Consider the following 21,236-nt stretch of genomic DNA (forward strand, 5'->3'; position numbering starts at 1 on the left):
TTTAGTAATTTGTTTATCAAACTCGGGCTTAAGGTTTCGCTTGATATTCCCATTCCTCTCCAGAACCAAATAAAACTCATATCTTTAAAGAAATTGGGATGGAAGAAGGAAAAGGACCAATAGGTTTGATCTATCGAGAAAACACCAGGAGCTAGCTCTTTACGAGCTCCTCCGGCACCGGCAGCGGACGATGATCCAGAACTTCAAGAGCTATTTCAAGATATTGACGATCACGTACCCGAGGATGAGCCGGCACAGCAAGAGGACCAAATGCTTCCATACTTTTGATCGTTTTTGGAGTCATTTGATATGAGGTTTACATCCATAAAATCCCATTTAACCGCTACGGGGGCTCAACAATTGGAGAATCAACGAGAGATTCGAGCTAACCCTGAAGCAATGGATAATTGATTCAATGCTATAGACCATAGACTCGATGCGCTTACATGAGATGTGGCTAATATATGGCCATATTTATCTCCTCCCGATCCTACTATGGATGCTTGAACTTCGCTTGCTAGTTTTCTCAGGATGAATCATAATGGATCCTAACATTGTGTTTAAACATTTTGAATATTTGGCTTTGTTTGTTTGGATTTTGAATATTTATTTTGGATTGTTTGTTTTGAATATATTTTGGATGTTTTGCTTGTTTGAATGATTATTAGTCTTTTGAACTTAAATTAAATTTTTATGTTAGATTTTGCATCATTTACATTTTAAAACATTTATGACCAATTACCATTACACATTATATATGGATATTGATTTATGGAACTAATGGCTAATCTTTCTCTTGATCGTGTCTTAACAGCTTAAGCTTTATCTAAATATCAATTGGCTACATTTTCAAAAACCTTGTTTAAAACGTTTTGGAGTCTTTTTGATTTAACAAAAATGGGGAGAATAAAGTAAGGGGAAGTAATTTCAAAAATTGATTTCAAAAATGAATTTTCAAAGAAAATCTTAAAATTACTTAAATGTTTTGTTATATCAAAAAAAGGGAGATTGTTGAAAACATTTTGATGTTTCGATATAACAAATTAAGTGTTATTGAATTTTAAGATTTTATAATCATTTTTAAAGTATATTCGATTAGAATTATTCGAATATCGAAATATTACTCCAAGTTTTTCAAAGGTCAATTTCAATCCTTACTAAAGTGTAAAATTGTGTTTTAAACTTAAAATATTTTTGAAATTTTTTTACAAAGTATTTCGAACCAAAATCGAGCCAAAAATCAATTTTATATAGGGATGTACCGATGCACTCTTTGATGTATCGATGCACACCCTAATTCGAATGCATTTTGTGTACCGATGCACAGTCATGCATCGATGCACTCCTGATTTTATTGAAACATCGAATGCATTTTATGTACCGATGCACAAACCATGCATCGATACACTCCTGGCTCTTTTGAAACATTAAATATAATTAGTGTACCGATGCACCCCAAGTGTACCGATGCACTACGTCTTATAACAGTCGAAATATTTGAAATTTACACATAGAGTACCGATGCACCCTTATGTGTGTACCGATGCACCTATACTCCCAACCAGATTTTTAAATGATAATTACACAATAACGGCTCTATTGACTTCACCAATGATCCCCAACATTCAGAAGTGATTGAAGGTATATTTAAACAAGCTCAGGAGTCATTGATCGACAACAAGAAACAAGAATTTGTGAGATAAACAAAGAGAAAGCCTTAAACAATCAAGTTTGAGTAATTCAAGCCAATTTTCATTCAATATTCATTTTTGCTTTAAAGAACACTACTTGTACTCAAATGTATTCATTCTTGAGTGTTCTTTCTTTGTTCTAGAATTGTGCAAACATATTGCCTAGTGAGGTTTTTCTATAAGTTTGCAAAATTCGTAATCTTCTCTTTGGGAGAGAGTGTTCTCAAGAATTTGGGGTATAATTCTTGAGGGAGTTGTAAGGTTACTCTTTGTCCTCAAAAGAAAAAACAAATTAGTGAATTTGTTGGAAAATCCTTAGTGTGGATAGCTAAGGTAGTGGACGTAGACTTTGGTTGAGAAAGTCGAACCACTCTAAACCGTTGTGCAAATATTTTCAATTTTCTGCAAAAGCTTCCACCAAAAATTTTATTGCCAATTCACCCCCTCTTGGTTGATTCGTCGATTGATTAACTCAACATATTCACCTCATTATTTTTAGGTTTAAATATATAAAAAGTGTCCGACATATGCACGTTTTTCCAGTTTAGTGCTTAACATTTTTTTTTGTTTTAGTTTGGTGTCTAATGTTTCATTCTGTTACTCAAAATGGATCACGCCATGACAGACCGTTAGTTTTCTCCGTTAAGTGACACGTGTCACAATCTTACAATTTTAAATAAATATTAAAAATATTATTATATTTATAAAAAACCCTTATTTCTTTTAAATTACAAAAAGCTCAAATCTTAACACTGAAGCTTACCCACGGCGGCGGACGGCGAGAACGACTACTACGACGTGACCCACTGCTTGGGTTTTGAGCGGACGGCGACGAGAAAGCTAAATATGGTGGCGGTGATGCGAACGGCCGAGGCGGCCATAATCATCCAAAATTTGAGGTGTCGGGGTGGGTTTTCAGTGAAACTTCAAGGGATCGATTCCGACGAACAGCAATGGCTATCCACAAATTATTTTGGGCGCTTTGATCATGGCGGCGAGGAAGAAGCTAACTATGGTTGCGGTGAGGCGAACGGAGGTCCGAGGCAGCCGGAGTCGTCCAAAATCCGAGGCATCGGGGTGGGTTTTCAGTGAAACTTCAAGGGCTCAATTTCGGCGAATGTCAACGACTATCCATGAATTATTTTGGGGGCTTTGATCATGGCGGCGAGACGCTTCGATTTGGCTAGGAGGTGACACGCAGTGAAGAGCGACGTCGGCAGTCGACGTGGGTTCAGGGGTTGAAATGAATGATTTCAAAGTTTTAGGGTTATTTCGAAATTAATGTGTTTCTTTTTTTAAAAAATATATATAATTTTTATTTTTTATTTTTTAAAAAAATTAGATGTAACTTAAAGACGATTTATACGTAAGAAGACACTCTAATCAAAAGTATATGATTTTAATCCAAAAATTTATTGTAAGTTAACTGATTTATTGAGGACATTAAATACTTAAAATGACATTAAATTGTGGATATATATTGAGGACGTCCCATATTAAAAGATTACGACTAGAATTAATTAAATATGTTATGAAGATTTTTAGAGATATATGAGGGATGATATTTGATCTTCACGCACTTATATAGAATTATTTTTTATATTTAACTTCAAAAAGATATAAAAATAATTTTGAATAAAAGTTAATTTTGAAGTCTAAAATATCAGTTGAATTATGATGAATTTTTAGATTAGAATCATATACTTTTGATTAGAGTGATTTTTTACGTATGAATCGTCTTTCAGTTATATCTAATTTTTAAAAAATTTAAAAATTAAAAATTATATATATTTTTAAAAAAGAAAACACATTAATTTCTAAATAACCCCAAAACTTTTAAAACCTTCATTTCAACCTCTAAACCCACGCGACCGCCGCCGCCGCTCGTCCGTGCCTGTCACCGCCCAGCCCAATCGAAGCACCTCGTCACCATGATCAAAGCCCCCAAAACAATTTGTGGATAGCCATCACCGTTCGCCAAAATCGAACCCTTGAAGTTTCGCCGAAAACCCACCCCCGATGCCTCGGATATTGGACGATTCTGGCAGCCTTAGACCTCCGTTCGCCTCACTGCCACCATATTTAGCTTCCTCGTCGCCGTCCGCTCAAAATCCAACCGGTGGGTCATGTCGTAGTTGCCGTTCTCGCCTTCCGCCGCCGTGGGTAAGCTTACGTGTTAGAATTTGAACTTTTTTGTAATTTAAAAGAAATAAGGGTTTTTTTTTTTATAAATATAATAATATTTTTAATATTTATTTTTAAAAATAAATTTTAAAATTACTAGATTGTGACACGTGTCACTTAACAGAGAAAACTAACGGCCCGTCACGGCGTGACCCATTTTGAGTAACGGAATGAAACGTTAGGTACCAAACTGGAACAAAAAAACATTAGGCACTAAACTGAAAAAACAGACATATGTTGGGCACTTTTTATATATTTAAGCCTTCTTTTTATGTCATCTTTTCTATGGATGATTTTTTAATTTTTTTATGTAAATATGAAAATGGATGATCATTTGAAAGTAAATTGCAAATGAATTAGCGATGTGAAAAAAAGAGATGTAAGTGGTTTTCAATAGCTGAACCATAAATGACGTAATAAGGAGAATTAATAAAATAATTTTTCGAGGAACATGGAAATAATCTTGGCGATGTTATATGATTAGGATCTCTGCCCAGCTGCTTCAAGTACCAAGTGTGATCTGTTTGACCAGCGGAGAAACTAGTTATTCTACTACAGATTACCATTATCATATTTTGCCTTTCTTCTTGCACTATCTATTTTTTCAAACTATATAGATCAAACATTAACATTCAACATTATAAAACCAAACACATTTAGCTCCCCAAGACAACAATAAATTACTCAAAAAATAACCTGCTTAATCACATGACCCCTCTGAAATGAAAAAAAAAACACTGTGCTCAGAGTTACATGTAACAGTCAACAATATATCACAGGATCTTCCCTTAGATATTTCATTATTTTTCCTTCGACGAACTTTATAAGTTGCAAGACTGGGAGAAACCCAAGATCAAACCAACTTTGTTGAATAAAGATTCCCAGCACATCGGCCATGAAAGCAAACACTCCACCACCACTTGTGGTTCTTGCTCTTCTTCTTCTTCTTCTTCTTGTACTACTTTCGACACCTCTATCTAATATAGCTCGAGCCGAAACTCGTTCGATCCGACTCCGACACGAACACGCTTCGATGGCGTCGAGAAAGGCTAAGGGTTCATCTTCACAGGGAAACCCTAAGAAGCTGGTGGATTCAAGCTTCAGGAGGATACCTCCGAGCACTTCGAATCCTATAGGGAACAAGTAAAATTCTTGACGTTCAAATTCAACAGTTGATGGATTTGTCTGCAACTTGAAGGTTTTAGTTTAGTTTGATTTAGATTTAGATCTAGATCTGTGAAACATTGATTTTGTTTTTTTTTTTGGGGGGGTTACGTTAATGTCTGCTGATGTAGAGTAACAGCTTGAGAGGCAGCATTAGTCAGTAGAAAAGAGCATATTTTTTGGGTGATGTACAGCTCTTAATTGAAGGAATAAAAGGGTATAAATATATACAAGCATGAACTATTCAATCCATATTCTAATGTATGTCTTTAACCGTTTGGGTAAATTCAAGTTTAGTACCTAAACTATAAGTTTTGATCCGTTTTAATATCTAAACTTTTATTAATTTCAAAAACATACATAAAGTTTAGTTTTTGTTTCTTTTAGTACCTTGCCGTTAAAAACTTTAGTTTTTGTTTCATTTTGGTACACCACCGTTTAAAACTCTAGTTTTGTTTCATTTTAGTACCCGTTCAAAGTTTAATGTTAAATTTTGAAAAGATTGAAAGTTTAGGTGCCAAAACCGATAATTTAGGTATTAAACACGATAAGTTTTTAACGACGGGTACTAAAATTAAATAAAAATAAACGATAGGTATGGTTTTTAAAAAATTAAAAATTTAGGTATTAAAACATATCAAAATTAATAGTTTAAGTACTAAATGTGTAGTTTACCCTAATCTTTTTCCTTATTTTAATGGTATAACAGATTTTGTGTGTAGTATAGTATCAATGAACAATATTAACAGTTAATCAATTAATAACTACATTAGGTATTCAACTAAATTTAACTTAATTATTAATTTTTTAAATAAAAATAAGCATAAAAGACAAAAATTTATTATTAAGTGAATTATTCGGTTGGCATCCAATGCCTTACTATCAACAAAGCTTTGGATGCCAAATTAAGGAAGCAATGGTTAAAGATTTGTTTATTATACTTCACAAAAATTCAAGACAAAGTGTTTTTTTCTTCTTCCTAACAAATTATATCTTTCAACTTCAATAGACAATTATAATAATCATTAGAGTAAATATATATTTTAAGACATGAACTTTGACTTTAAATTACAGTTTGGTACCTAAGTTGTTTTTGTCCAATTACATATTTGAACTTAAATTAGTATATTAACTTAGTTCTTAGGGTTAGATTTAATTCTTCTTAAAGAAGACTCTTTTAACTTTGCATTTATTTTTACCTTTTTTCAAAGAATATTGAAAATTCTTTCAATATCTCTTTTAGCACATGCTATTGTTGATCATTATCGACGTTATTCTAATCATTTTCTCCGATAACGACACTAAAACAAAGTTCTCTTTCCCCTTTTTACTTTACAATTTTATTTACTTATACTCAATCGATGGTATAGTTTAAGGGGTAACAGATTAAAAAGATTTTAAAAATTTAATTTTGTGAATATTTTCTTTTTAGAGAATCCGAGTTTGAATACACGAGTGAAACAGAAGTTTTGTCTCGAGGACATTGCTTTGCCGTATAGCCTTTTCTTGAAGGAATTGATGCAAAAGCTGAACCTTTGAACAAACAAATCCAGAAGATTTGTAAATGTCAGGCCTTGCAGTTGGCAAAGAGGTCGCCTCTTTACTTTTCTCTCCAACCATTCTTTCTCGCCAACAAAAGAAATGGATTGACAAGCTGCTGCTTCGTCTGAATTCATTTTCATTGCATTTTGATCCATCTACCTTTTAAATATAAATTCATGAAGGGTGTGGTTAGGGATGATTATAAGTCGGGTTTTGGCCCTCCCAAATTCGATCATAAAAAATTTAATCATTTTGTTCCTATTCGACTTGATTTAGATTTAAGAAGATTTTATTTGATCCAAAATCTGATTTGATTTTTAAGATCAAAATTCCTACATGCATTTGATATTATTGAAATAAAATATAAAAAATTTGTTTAAATAAGGATCTAATTGAAAAAATAATATAGAGATCGATATTATTATAATTATACCTAAATATATAAATGTTAATTATAATTTTATATTGAATCAAGTTTTTTTATCCTAATTCTTAAATCCATATGATGGCGTTTTTCCTGAAATATCACCTATACCCTATAATTTTCCCTGTCAGGCACCCTTCAGACTATTTTTCCTGATCTAACACCCTTTACAGTAAGACGCGCCCACTGCAGCGCGTTTTACGTTGATATGGCGTCACGTGGGGTAAGGCGCGCCCCCTACAGCGCACTTTACGCTGACATGAACACACGTGTCTAAAGCGCGGCCCCTAGGGCGCGCCTTACGCCACGTAGAGCTATAGCGCAGGTCAGGGCCGCGCTTTTCAATTATCACATGCTCAATTATCAGACATGCATAATGCAAGGCGCGGTCCCTGCACCGCGCCTTGCATTATTTAACCAGACCTCTCGACTTTAAAGCATCCTCTCTCAGCTATAAATAACCCTCTCCCCGTAAACTCTCTCACAATTCCCTCTCAACCGAGAAATTAATACAACAATCCTTTCAACCAGTAAATAACACCCGACAATCCTCTTATATTTAATTCAGAAGTTCATTATATCTTTCGTTATAAGGTAACTTTGTTATAATATTTTTTTATTACACTTATTGTTTATTATGATTATTTGAAAAAAATATTATAGTAATTGTTTTCAATTAATTTCTGTGCCAGTTCAAGGGGAAAGCGGGAGCATACGTCGAAATATTTTTGCGGTGCAGGTAATAATATAAAATTATATTATTTAAATTATTTACGTTTATGTGTAAAATTTTATTGTGTTATATTTTCGTTCATATATTATTTATTTAATCATGTTTGTTTCAGTTGTTTTTTGCAGATATAATATTGTTGCACTTTTAAACTCTAAGAATGGAGTGACTTTCAGCTATTGTTTATTATAATGGAGAAATTCGAGAAGATGAAACTGGCGTTGTTTTCATATCAAATGAGTGTGCTAAAATATCATTCAAGAGAAACATAACTCTTGAGGAGCTGATAACGAAGATTTCGAGGAAGGTTCATGTTGGAAGTAGTAGAAGAATGTCGTCGTTGTAGTACATATTTCCAACATCATTGTTGTCATTAACTTATACAACGTTCGAACTATCGAACAATGATGATGTTGAAATGATGGCTGATTCTCAAAGAAATTATTCAGACGGCGATATTGAGATGTATGCAAAGTTTGTTCAAGTGCATGTTGTTCGGGGTCAGTTATTAAGCTCCCACTATGGGCTGGCTGAACAAGTTGATCAAGTTGACAGCCTGACTACAGTAATGTGTAATGATTTTAACGCCATAATGGGAAATCCGCATCATGGTGCCATCAAATCAACCTTAATGGGGAGACATTCATCCGTAACTCCTTACAATATGTACCGAGGTGGGTCCACGAACAATCCGTATGGCAACATCGCATCCAGTTCAAGGGGAAGACCTTCATCTGCAAATTTATTTGACCTTAATATAGAGATGTCATCGACGCAACAATCTGTGCAGTTTCCATTTGACACGATGACTTCAAGCTCCAAGATGAGGCACTCCACTACGAGCTTTTTCGATCTCAATGTCGATATGCCTTCTAGTTCAAGGGGAAGACGTGCAAATAGTAGGTTCTTTGACCTAAATGTAAAGAGCATGGAGGAACCATTATCTCCACCAGAAGAACCGCTTCGTGAGCCTGGTGTGGATGGTGCTGAAACTGGACTATTCATTCACCCATAATCACTGTAATTCAACTCCGATGATGATAATAATGTAGATGAAGTTCCATTAAATGTGGCACAAACTGACCCTCCAGTACACATGTATGAAGCTGATTATGGTGCAATGTACGAGTTTGCGGATATGTCTCATCTCGGTAACTATGGATATTACTCATCAATAAATAATGGTGAGTTATCTTTAGGCATGGAGTTTTCAAGCAAAGAAGAAGCGACGATGGCTATAAAAAATTACAATATACGTAATTCTGTTCAATCGAGAGTCGACCACTCCATGACAAAAAAATATGTATGATACTGTGCCCGACGCAAAAACGGATGCAATTGGATGGTTCGTGTATCGAAGAGGAAAAGAAAAAACAACAGATGGGAATTAACAGTATACAATGATCCTCACACATGTTGTGCTTGAGGAGTCAACCAAGATCATCCCAACTTGGACTCTGAAGTGATATACCAAGCCATCATGCCCATGGTAAAAGCAAGCTCTCATATAGCTGTTGCTGTGTTGATTTCAGCTATACAATCGCAGTATGGGTACACTGTCTCCTATAAAAAAGCTTGGTTGGCAAAACAAAATGCCATTGTCAAACTTCATGGCGAATGGGATGCATCTTACAACGAACTTCCAGGCTGGTTTAGGCTGGTGCGGAGCTTGAATCCTGAGACAATTGTGGACTTCGAAACCTCCTATGCATACCATAATGATCAAGTTCTTCGCGATCGATGTCAATTCTACCGGGTTTTTTTGACTTACCCACAGTGCGTTAATGTTGTCAAATATTGCAAGCCTGTGGTTTAGATCGACGGGACTTTCTTGTATGGAAAATACAAGCAAGTTTTATTATTGGCAGTTGTTCAAGATGACAATCGTAACATTCTTCCAGTTGCTTTTGCTCTTGTTGAAGGAGAAGATACAGATTCTTGGGTTTTTTTTCTTCCGAAACTTACGTGCACATGTTATCACGAGGAAAAAAATATGTGTCATTTTATATCGCAGAGCTGGGATCAAAGCAGCAATTGAGTATATGGGTCTAATGTGGAAACCACCCTTTGTCTAACATAGGTCTTGTCACTGACACATTGCTGCGAACTACCATGGAAGGTACAAGAAGAATGATGAGCGTCAATTAATTGTGTGCATGGGTAAGTGAAACTGATGTAGTTTGTTTTCTTTCGATCATTTTAATTTTGCAAAGAAAGCAAGTTAGTGAGTTATACATTTTTTGATCAGGTTACGAACTACTTCCTCAAACATTTGAATCAATGCTTCAAGATTTGCGGACGAAAAATGAGAAGGATACGATTACATCAACCTCATCGATAAAGAAATATGGGCGAACACATATGATGGTGGATATCGATATTGACACATGACGACCAACTTGGCTAATGCAATCAATTCAACCTTAAAGGGTGCACGTCACTTACCTGTAGCGGCTTTGGTAAAAACTACATATTTTCATTTGTGGGGACTTTTTGCGAAGCTCGTGAGACAAACTCAAACCTGGATACAAGGAGGTCATATCTATCACCCTAGATTAGTTGTAAATCTACAAAAAAAAATTGTTGCATCAAATGGAATGCCTGTAACAAGCTTCTCTAGAAGACATAAAATGTTTCGTGTCACAGAGTTATCGCGACCTCTTCAAGGGATTGAGGATGTGTCGTTAAGAGTAAATCTACGGGACAGAACGTGCGACTGCGGGTTTTTTCAAGCTCTGAAGTATACATGCTCTAATGTGATAGCAGCTTGCTCGCATACACGTCAAGACTATAACTGTTTTGTGGATCCCGTATACATACTATCTGAAGTTTTTAAGTTATACGAATTTGAGTTCCCTCTATAGGTAATGACAAAACCCCTGATGAGGTTCAGGATTGGCTTCCGATTGTACCAAATCCAACTTTATTAAGGGAGTGTGGTCGTCCAAAATCCAATCGAATTCATTGTGATGTGGATATTCGAGAAAGATCTAGACAAGACAGAAGATGTGGGCATTGTAGAAACCCAAGACACACTAGAAAAACATATCAACTTCTGTTGTCATCAAGTAACAATTGATGAGGAACTGATGTACTTGTTTATCAAATAAGAATTATTGTACTTTAATTTGCATTTACTTCAAGTTAATGTCATTCGATCTCACAATAAGTGACAAACTGAAGAAAGTTATCAAACACAATTATTAAATTTTATCAAAACAATAACAATTTGGTATTTGAATATAATTTTAAATACAACAAACTTACAATAAGTATTAAATGATAAATGATAAACAAATTACAATAACTGATATTAAATGGTAATAAATAAAATTAACCAAAATACATTAACAAAAAGTCCAACAAATTTAAATAAATTAAAATAAATCAAACAAAATTAATGAAATAAAGTAAGTATTAAATGATAAATAATATAAAAAAATTACAATAAAAAAGTCTAATAAACAACTAAATACAAATATAATAAAAAAAACAAAATCTATCGATGTCTGCGACGCGAATGTGTTCCGTAGAGTGGTGGATGTCGGTGTCGAGGAGGATTTCTTCGTATCAGTGGTTGTGACTCCTCGCTGTCATCATCATCACCATCGTCGTCGTCGTCGTGAGTAGCTACATTAGGTTGATGAGGAGCTGATGACGATGAAGCACCTCCATAGAATAAGAACCCTGGAGGTGTATGACTGACTATCCCATCGACCTGCGAAAACTGGGAAAAACTCATAAAACCCATACATTGCTGAGTGTGAAAACTGTACAGGAAGTGTCTGTGTTGCGGCCATGGGTGATAAGGTTGAACCCGCCAAATGTGGGCATATGAACCGCAAGTCGGATCTACAAACATAGACCCATAATATCCTCTAGGAGGGGTCATAAAACTCTGTGACGATGCCCGCGGTGGGGTCATAAAACCAGGTGACGGCGACGGCATTGAGTAAGGGAACGGCGGTGGCGACATCACATATGGTTGCGATATGTAAGTCACTGTAGATGGTGGTTGCTGTGAAAGTCATGTTGGTGCAGTTGAGGATGAACCGAAAGTACCTGCTCTCCGTCCATGAGTCGGGGGACGATGGTGTTGTGTCTGTGAACGTCTCTGTCGACGTCATTGAAAGGTCTGCCCTCGTGCATCATTGGAAAGCAGAAACGATTTCCTGTTACTGTTGAACCACTCATAATAACCGTCAGCAACTATCAAGAGGTCAGTAAAAATGGGCTCTCTACGGGGAAAGCGGCGATGTCGATCATCCCACAATACGACCCACTCATGATGCCTCACCAGCCAATATGTATCGGTCTTGCCGCGTCTATCTGTGCTATGCAACTCGTCCATATTGCGAGGTGCTTCCGGAATTGGTTGAAAACAACCAAATTGCCGGAGCACGCGATCAATAGAGTGCCACTCGATGATCGCATAACAGATAAAAGAGATCATCGCCATCCAAACATCTAATGGGCCCCTCAACTCATGTGGGATCACCATCCTCATATCATCATTAGAATATGACACTCATTCAAACTAAAACATATATATATATATATATATATATATATATAATATATCAAAATAATAGTAATTATACAACTTTAATCTAAAATCGATTTTTAAACATTAAAATGCATACATGTGTGCCAGTCTTCTGATCAATTAGCACCCTAATTTTTTCTAAATCATCAGGTAGCTCCTGATGATTTTTCCTATCAGTAGACCACCTATTCAAGGAAAACAAAATTTATTATACACTGTATAAAATGATTAATATACAAAATCAGTTTTATAATTACCTCAATAGTAGCGGAAATACGAATGGGTTCTTGACAAAGTGACATAAAAAGGGCAATCGATACCATGCCCAAGACTGTAGCAGTAGGAGATATCCGCCGATAGCATTTTTCATGTAGTCAGTGGCTCGACACATCTCCCTGTACATGAAAGCCAAAACTGCCGAGCCCCAACTGAGTGATTCGGCCAGACGAAAGTCGCCAAGATATCACAACCACATATAGTGAACTTGGTTGCACGATTTGTCCGACATCAGCAACCCTCCCATCAGTTGCAGTATGCATGCCCGTGCATACATTTTAACTTCATCATCAGAGGCGTCTTCGCTCAACTCCTGAAAATTGACATCTAACCAATTTAACGGTATCCGACCACCGTTAAAACTTTCCGGGACACGTACTAGATAGTTCCGGCACAAAGCAGTCAATGAACCGTGCGCCATCCTCGATATCACATCTCCATCCACCGGAAGCCCCAGGTGCATAGAAACATCCTCAAGTGTAATCGTGCACTCTCCGCACGAAAGATGGAATGTGTGGGTCTCCGGTCTCCACCGCTCCACTAAGGCAGAAATAAGGTTTGGTTCTATCTTACAGTGACCCTCATATCTACCTATGTGACCGAATCTAGCCTATACTAAATACGGCAAGACATGACTAGGTATCACTAACTTAAGATTCCTAATAAAAGAATCTAATACACGGTTCCTCTCCTAAAATTAAATAATTACAAAAATTATTTTTAAACTATAATCATGCATTAAATAAATAAATAAATTATTACTAATAATTTAAATTATATTAAAACATTAAAATGTTATCATATCAGCAAAATGTCGCGATATATGATTTCCATCCAAGCGAAGTAGACCTCATTCCATTTTATATCTGCAAAAAAAATTAATTAAATAAAATATTAAATAAATTAAATACTTAAATAAATTAAAAACAAAATATTAAATATAATAAAATATACCTTAAACAGTTAAAATAGAATATAAGAGTATTTGAGAGAAGTTGAGAGGATTTGGTGTGATGAAAGTAATTGAGAATGAGGGTATTTATAGGGAAGGGGTAGAGTGTGAACGGCCGGGGTAGGGGGTAATTAAACCTAAGGTGTGCCGCAGGGGGCGCGCATTTCTGACGCGTGTCAACATTAAAGGTAAAGTGCGGCCCCTGCCCCGCGCTATACCCTAAGTAGCGTCAGATCAGCGTAAAGCGTGCTGCAAGGGGCGAGCCTTACTACAAAGGGTGTTAGATTGGAAAAAATAGTCTGAAGGGTGTCTGACAGGAAATATTATAGAGTATAGGTGATATTTCGGGAAAAACGCCCCATATGATGCCATCCTTTCTAAAAGAGAAAAAAAAATCGACTCAATCCAAATCTAATACCCATCTCTAAATATGATGACTCATATTCATACAATTGTATTTGTAGGCATGTGAGAGTTATTTAATTTTAAAACATAACATGATACTATTTCATCATCATATTATAATTTTAATATATATATATATATATATATATATGTTATAATTAAATTAAAAGTTTTTTTTTGTTATTTTAATCAACCTGAGCTAAAACGACCCATTACTCGAGCCCAATGGTGTAAGTAAAGCATACCCAGGGTGGGCATGTGACCGTCTTAGTAAGGGTGAGCGTTCAATCGAGCCGAGTAAAAAAACTTTGAGTTATTCGAGTTGATAAGTTTTATTTTATAACTCATAGTTGACTTAAATTTTTTCGAGTCAAGTCGAGTCAAATTTTTGAGTTTTTATTTAAATTTAATTGTAAATATTTAATTATGACATTTTTTATTCTGATTTAAATCGTACTTTATAACCATATATATATATATTCGTATTTTTTCATATTTGATTTACTTATACCATACAAGATTGAGGGGACTCGACTCAAACTTCGACTCAAAGTTCAAGATCAATCTATTAATTACCAAAAATCTTGAGTTTTTCGAGTTGTATTTTACAACTCGATTTGAACTTGAAACTTTTTCGAGTTGAGTTTATGAAATTACAACTCGAATCAAATTGAAAAAAATAAGTTTTTCGAGTTGAGTCGAGTTTTGCTCAACCCTACTCTCTGAAATTTGAATTTCTTTATATTAATTGTTCATTTTACTATAGATGTCCACCCTAAAATTCTACTTGTGCCCACTCCAGAAAGAAAATTTCATAAATAATTAATATGTTACCTACCTCAAAATTATTTCTAGGTGCTCGAGCCTGACCAGGATTGGAATTGGTCCAGAATGGTCAAAGACAGCTTGGAGAAGAGAATTCAAAACCAAATTCTTTCCGAATTTTGGTAGGTGTTGATATAATAACATCAATAAAAGAGATCGCGCCGTTGAATTTAAACGATTATAAATAACATATATTAAAATAATTATCATACACATTACTATTTCATAAAATATATTCAAATTTAAATATAAAAAAGGTATTTATGGCATACTGGATCTCTGTTACAATGTGCTTAAGTCCATTAAGCTCATGGTAATGTCAAAATCTATCTGGTAAGTAGTAAATAATTATTTCTTTATTTGTGTAATAATACACATTTAAATTAAAAAAATTACAAATCAAACCATTTCCATAGCTGAGATAATTGTAAGTTTAAAGTTTTAACATAATGTTTACAAAGGTGTTTAAGTGTTTATTATTAAATTATTAATTAAAAATAAAATATTTATTTTTATTATTTTATATTTATTTTTTGAATTAAATTTGACAATATAAAAAATATATTTATAAAATTAATCATATAATTAAATATAATATTTTTAAATAAAAGATAATATAAAATATCCATATTATAAATTGAAAATATAACAACTAAAATTTAAAATAGTATACCAACAACTAATATAAATTAGTCTATTAATAAATCATATATCACTAATTATAAAAAGTAAAATAAAATAGTACAGGGACCCTATCATATTCTAACCAATCAAACCGTGGGCGCCAAGGTAAATCGACCAATTTAGGTGAAAATATCGATTTTCACCCACGAAAATGTCTTCTTTACGCCTATGTCTTTGAAAGGTAAACAGAGTTGTGGAGATCTGTGATTGGCGTTGGCAAAGTCAGAAATCTCCTTAAAAGTTCACGTCAAAACTATCAGTTTCAACATTCTCTAACCTCCTCTTCTCATTCCCCATATCGTTATTGTCCTATACGACTGGTAGCTGATTCCCCTGTTTCTTCTTGCTCAACAATGGCTCCTCCTGTTACTGTTAATACTATTAACCCCAAGGTACCATTTTTAGCCCTTTTTCTTTCTTTCTGGACTTTTGAATTTGGGTTTCTTTTGTTTTCTCTTATTCTTTTCATTTATCGTTTGACTTGATGTTGGGTATTGATTTATTGATACTTCTGAATCTGGCTTTATTTTTCAATGCTGCGTGTGTTGTGTTTGTCTTGTCATTTCAAAAAATCAACAACTTTGTGTTTTTCTCCTTTCGTTTCCCTTTGGTATAAGTGCTTTCTTGTACCTTTTTCTTTCATTACTCGAATGATGGTTTCATGTTGTGTTTGTTTATCATTTTTCAATATTATCAATCGATATGCATGTTTCTGTTAAAAGTTTTCCTTTTTTCAAGCATGTTTTTCTTTGGGATGGTTAATCTTTTCTTCCTTTTATGTAAATGATCATGGTTTTATAGTGTGTAGAGACCCCTTTTTAGTGCCTGTACTCAATAGATTCCACTCCTTTGTGCTCAAATCAATCTTCTTATATTGTCCATTAAGGCAAGCTTTCTTCATATTTGTCTGAATTTAGAGATTTAAAAATTTAAAGCAGTGACAATAAGGGGAAAATGTTAGATCATTTAAGTTCCCTAGCACCTTTTGTCTTTTGATTCAGGTTATGCAATACTCTCATTCTAGTTTGAGCCAGCTTAATATCTTTTGTGCAATTGATCTATTTAATTGTGACTAATTCTATCTTTATCACCAGGTCATAGAATGCGAGTATGCCGTCCGTGGAGAGATCGTCATCCTTGCACAGGTATTATGCTGATCCGCATTATCTCTTGTTTATTCATAACAATTTCATTACTGTCGAGTTATGTTTTCATGCTTTTGTGCATATCTGATTGAACTTAAAGGTGAATTTTGGGTGATTTCAGCATCATTGCTCATTGACCGTCGGTTTTCATTATGTTTTAGAAATTTTGAAATAATGCTGCCTGCTAATATAGTCTATTAATATCTCCCTCAGAAATTGCAAGATGAGATAAAGATTAAGCTAGAGGCTCATCCCTTTGAAGAGGTACATATCTATCTTCCATTACATTTTTTTATGGACTCTTGTGGAGTTGAAATCTCATTTATGCTTCATTGACAATATACCTCTTTCCCCTTCCTTTGTCTCTCCCATGGTAGAATAGAAATCCTCTTACTTATATCATATTACCGTTTATGAATGATTGGTTGCAAAAGGTGTGCAACTCCTGAAGTACAGTGAAGAAGTTTTTATGATGGACTTCTGGATTTCACCCATCTGATTATGGCTCTTGTTTAAAATAAGCTTTTATTTGATATTCTACAAGTATTTCGTATATTGCAGATCCTGTACTGCAACATCGGTAATCCTCAATCTCTCGGTCAGCAACCAATAACATTTTTCCGAGAGGTTGGTTTCTTGCTACTAGATATCGGTTACCATAAAGTTGTGTCCTTGTGAATGAAGAAATTCTTACTATTGATGTCTCTGCTGTAGGTTCTTGCATTATGCGACCATCCACCCCTTTTGGACAAAAGTGAAACACAGGGTTTATTCAGGTATTGAATTACTATTAGCCATAGGCTTTTTTGTTTGTTCTGTTAAATTTTATATCTATTTCATTTGTTTAACCTGGACCCTTCAATAGGCTCATCTAAGGACACTTACATTTTGCTAAAGAAATTCCATTTTGGTTAAGTCTATTAGAATAGAAGGGGATATCTTCCCAGTATTTCATTTCTTGTGAGAAATCTATTCTTGATGGTCGAACATAAAGAGTTATTGTCTTCATCTTGCCTAGAAAGTTTACTTCGGCAGATTATCGGTTTTTCTTTGACAGACATTCCTTTTCCTTGTGTAATTTGGTTCATGGCTTGTTGCAGTAAGGACTCCATTCAGCGTGCTCGGAAAATTCTTGATCAAATTCCAGGAAGGGCAACCGGTGCCTACAGTCACAGCCAGGTTCTGATCATTGCTCATATCTTGGGTTTTTTGCAATTTATTGTTATTTTGAAATCAATTTATGCCTTTTCTTTTGACCATATGTGCTGGAATTTCATTCATACTTTTTCCTCTTTCCCGCCTCAGGGTATCAAGGGATTACGTGATACTATTGCCGCTGGAATTGAGGCTCGTGATGGTTTTCCTGCTGATCCAAATGATATATTCTTGACGGATGGTGCCAGCCCTGCAGTAATATTTTTCTCCTCAAATTTTCATCTTTACATGAAATATGAGTTCCTCGTGAAAGCGCGGATGATGGAATGAATTTTTTCTCCGTATTTCCAGGTGCATATGATGATGCAGTTACTGATACGATCTGAGAAAGATGGAATCCTCTGTCCCATCCCTCAGTATCCTTTATACTCTGCTTCAATTGCTCTACATGGTGGAACTTTGGTATGCATATAGTAACTTGAAGCATTATTTAGAATTTTCGAGATTTTTGTAATCTGTCCTCGGCAGATTGTTGCAATTATAATTTTCAATTGGCTTTTACAGGTTCCCTACTATCTTGATGAAGCAACAGGATGGGGTTTGGAAGTATCTGACCTCAAGAAACAACTGGAGGCAGCCAAATCCAAGGGCATCGATGTTAGGGCCTTGGTTGTTATAAATCCAGGCAATCCAACAGGACAGGTACTCTTTAAAATGTTTTCGAAAAGCATATTCTCTAGGAAGGAGTTTCTTGAATCAGGTTCTCACGAGATTTTGTTTTCTCATTCTGATTCTAGGTTCTTGCCGAGGAAAACCAGAAGGAAATTGTGAAGTTCTGCAAGGAGGAAGGTCTTGTTTTGCTGGCAGACGAGGTAGGTTGATTTCCATATGTACTTGCTTTGCCACTTGTCGACGATGACCCTGCTTTCCCAAAGACAAGTTCGGATTGACCTTAATAACAAACTACCTATGGTTTTACAGGTTTACCAGGAGAATGTTTATGTTCGCAAAAAGAAATTCCATTCTTTTAAGAAGGTTTCTCGATCTATGGGGTATGATGAGAAGGATATACACTTGGTATCTTTTCAGTCAGTCTCGAAAGGTGACCACTGGTTTCATCTAGCTCATATCATTTTTGTTTATCGATGATAGACAAACTTACAAAAAATTCGGAATTGTGATGGAGAATATGCACTCTTTTACTGTTTCCAGGGTATTACGGAGAGTGCGGAAAAAGGGGAGGTTATATGGAAATTACCGGTTTTGGTGCTGATGTCAGGGAGCATATATACAAATTAGCATCTGTCAATCTGTGTTCTAACATCTCTGGTCAAATTCTTGCTAGCCTTGTCATGAGCCCACCTAAGGTTAAATCTTTTGCCTTTTGAATTCGGTTTTCTGCTTTCATTTCAATGAACATTGGATGCATGACATAAATAAAGCTTTTGTATCTCCCAACTATCATGCTTTATCATGGTTGACAATATTGGAATTCGTCTGGCACTTTGGTGGCATGTAAAGGTTACCGGCAGTCTTGACTTTCTCCGGTTCGATCGCCTTCTATAGGCATATGATGTTTGTTGCAAATGATAAAACATATGAAATTTGCAGGCCGGAGATGAATCCTATGAGTCATACATTTCCGAAAGAGACGGAATCCTCTCATCTTTAGCGAGGCGTGCAAAGGTTAATGCTCTCTTATGTTGGATCGGTTTAAAATAAATAATGAAATTGCACTCTCCGATATGCTGGTGTAGTAGATTTAAATTACATGACTTAACAAAATTTCGAATGCAGACGCTGGAAGATGCATTCAACAAGCTGGAAGGCGTAACATGCAACAAGGCAGAAGGTGCAATGTATCTTTTTCCCAGGATTAATCTGCCTGAAAAGGCAATCAAAGCTGCTGGAGAAGCAAAAACGGCACCAGATGCATTCTACTGCCGTCGTCTCCTCACCGAAACCGGAATCGTTTTTGTTCCCGGCTCTGGCTTTAGGCAGGTGAGTTGACCTGAGTTTGATTGGATCAAAATATAAATATTTGAAGGCTCCCTGATAAAGTGGGACTAACATGTGGTATTTTCCTCCTAGGTTCCCGGCACTTGGCATTTTAGGTGCACTATACTCCCTCAAGAAGAGAAGATTCCGGCCGTCGTCACCCGTCTAACGGATTTCCATAAACGTTTCATGAACGAATTCCGTGATTAAGCCTGAGATACCCTTTGCAGGAGTTTACAATAAGATGTGTCCTTTTACCATATAGACACGGACACAGTTTAATAGAAAGATGCAGACTTTTCTTTTTCTTGAAAAAATTCTTTACAATTTCGATGCCTTGATGAGAAAACCTTGTGATCATTTTATTTGCAACAATGGTTGGTTTTATAGCTCATAATGATTGAAATTATTATTGTTGTTACAAGTGAATATTCGATGAGTTGAATTGATGATAAAAGGGTATGTGCATGTTTAGGTAGATAGCATGAGATCTAATGAAGATGGTATTATGAAAATGCCATGATACCCTTGGGCAGGTTGCTCTTTGAAAATATGTTGGTGTATAACATTATCATCGATTATTTTAAGTTAGATAAAATTAAACATTTATAAAAACTGAATTTAACAAAAAATAATTTTTAAGTTTATAAAATCGTACTCCATTAATTATCATACCAAAATGTTATTGTTTAAAAATAAATTTATGGTATGCATGTTTATGGCCTGGTTTGGAGTTTAATTAATGACTAACCCACAATTAAGTGATGCCAGGCAAAAAGACGTAAGTGCAAACTACCGACTCTAGAAAAAGCAAGGCAGCAACAAGATAGTAGACTCATGCAATTAGAAAAGGGTTCTTTTGTCAGCTGAAAAAAAAAAAGAATCATTCCTGATCGGCTGTAATTAAACTATCCCAGTAGGTGACTTTAGTGCCAAACCAGAGAACCAATGTTTCATAAGCTTGAATCCAAAGAAAACAAATATAAGATTCTCCCCCAACTCATGCATCATAAACGAAGAAAGCATGTCCTCGCATCGTTGGACCGTCTATGACAACGCATTCTCATAGGTTAGTAATAACTGCTTCCACCTCTGATGGTGTATATAGATGGTGTGTTGGTGCTAATTTGGCAATATCAACATTGTTGGGAGTCACCTGCAGAAATATTGTTGTCCGATGAAAGATATTAGTCAGCGAAATAAACGAATATTTACAGCGCAATCTAAAAATCGCAAATACTGTATGCAAAACTACACCTTTTCTTCCATTACTTGCTTTAAAATGGACAGGGCAATTGTTTCAGCTTCTTGAAGAGTTAGGTCCTGCAGGGGGAATCCTGTCATGCACAAGAGAGAAGGCAGAGAAGAAGAAGTTAGACTCGAAGAAAGGGATTTGGGAATTATTAAGGAAGGGTTAGGGATTGAAGAGGAGGAATTGGGAATTGAAGCACGTGAAGGGCATATGATTAACTTACCAAATGAGTTGGAGCAAGCTGAGTGGATCCAGGAAGAGTT

At 35.3% G+C, this 21,236-nt stretch overlaps 1 protein-coding gene and 1 long non-coding RNA gene across 2 annotated transcripts; both read left to right on the forward strand.

The window, feature by feature from the left end:
• The first annotated feature begins 5,752 nt into the window (after positions 1–5,752).
• LOC120121225 lies at positions 5,753–15,726 on the forward strand. Its single transcript, XR_005515976.1, has 3 exons — positions 5,753–5,765; positions 11,147–11,149; positions 15,605–15,726. It is a non-coding gene; the product is annotated as an uncharacterized LOC120121225 (long non-coding RNA).
• A 29-nt stretch (positions 15,727–15,755) lies between these two features.
• On the forward strand, positions 15,756–19,931 carry LOC120121224 (alanine aminotransferase 2, mitochondrial-like). Its single transcript, XM_039140640.1, has 15 exons — positions 15,756–15,815; positions 16,518–16,568; positions 16,782–16,832; positions 17,130–17,195; positions 17,283–17,344; positions 17,669–17,747; positions 17,874–17,978; positions 18,075–18,185; positions 18,288–18,425; positions 18,521–18,595; positions 18,705–18,825; positions 18,936–19,090; positions 19,335–19,409; positions 19,521–19,724; positions 19,815–19,931. The coding sequence occupies exons 1-15, from the start codon at positions 15,777–15,779 to the stop codon at positions 19,929–19,931; spliced, it is 1,449 nt and encodes a 482-aa protein (XP_038996571.1). The 5' UTR covers positions 15,756–15,776.
• Positions 19,932–21,236: the final 1,305 nt, after the last annotated feature.

The sequence above is a fragment of the Hibiscus syriacus genome, unplaced genomic scaffold (genome assembly GCF_006381635.1).
Source record: "Hibiscus syriacus cultivar Baekdansim isolate YM2019G1 unplaced genomic scaffold, ASM638163v2 tig00110365_pilon, whole genome shotgun sequence".
In the NCBI taxonomy this organism is placed as follows: Eukaryota; Viridiplantae; Streptophyta; class Magnoliopsida; order Malvales; family Malvaceae; genus Hibiscus; species Hibiscus syriacus.

Excerpts from the sequence above, each read along its gene's own strand:
- LOC120121224 (XM_039140640.1), top strand. The coding sequence starts at position 15,777 with ATGGCTCCTCCTGTTACTGTTAATACTATTAACCCCAAG. Across the intron at positions 17,196-17,282 it reads CAATAACATTTTTCCGAGAG|GTTCTTGCATTATGCGACCA; the intron begins GTTGGTTTCTTG and ends TCTCTGCTGTAG. Across the intron at positions 18,426-18,520 it reads CAGGCAATCCAACAGGACAG|GTTCTTGCCGAGGAAAACCA; the intron begins GTACTCTTTAAA and ends TTCTGATTCTAG.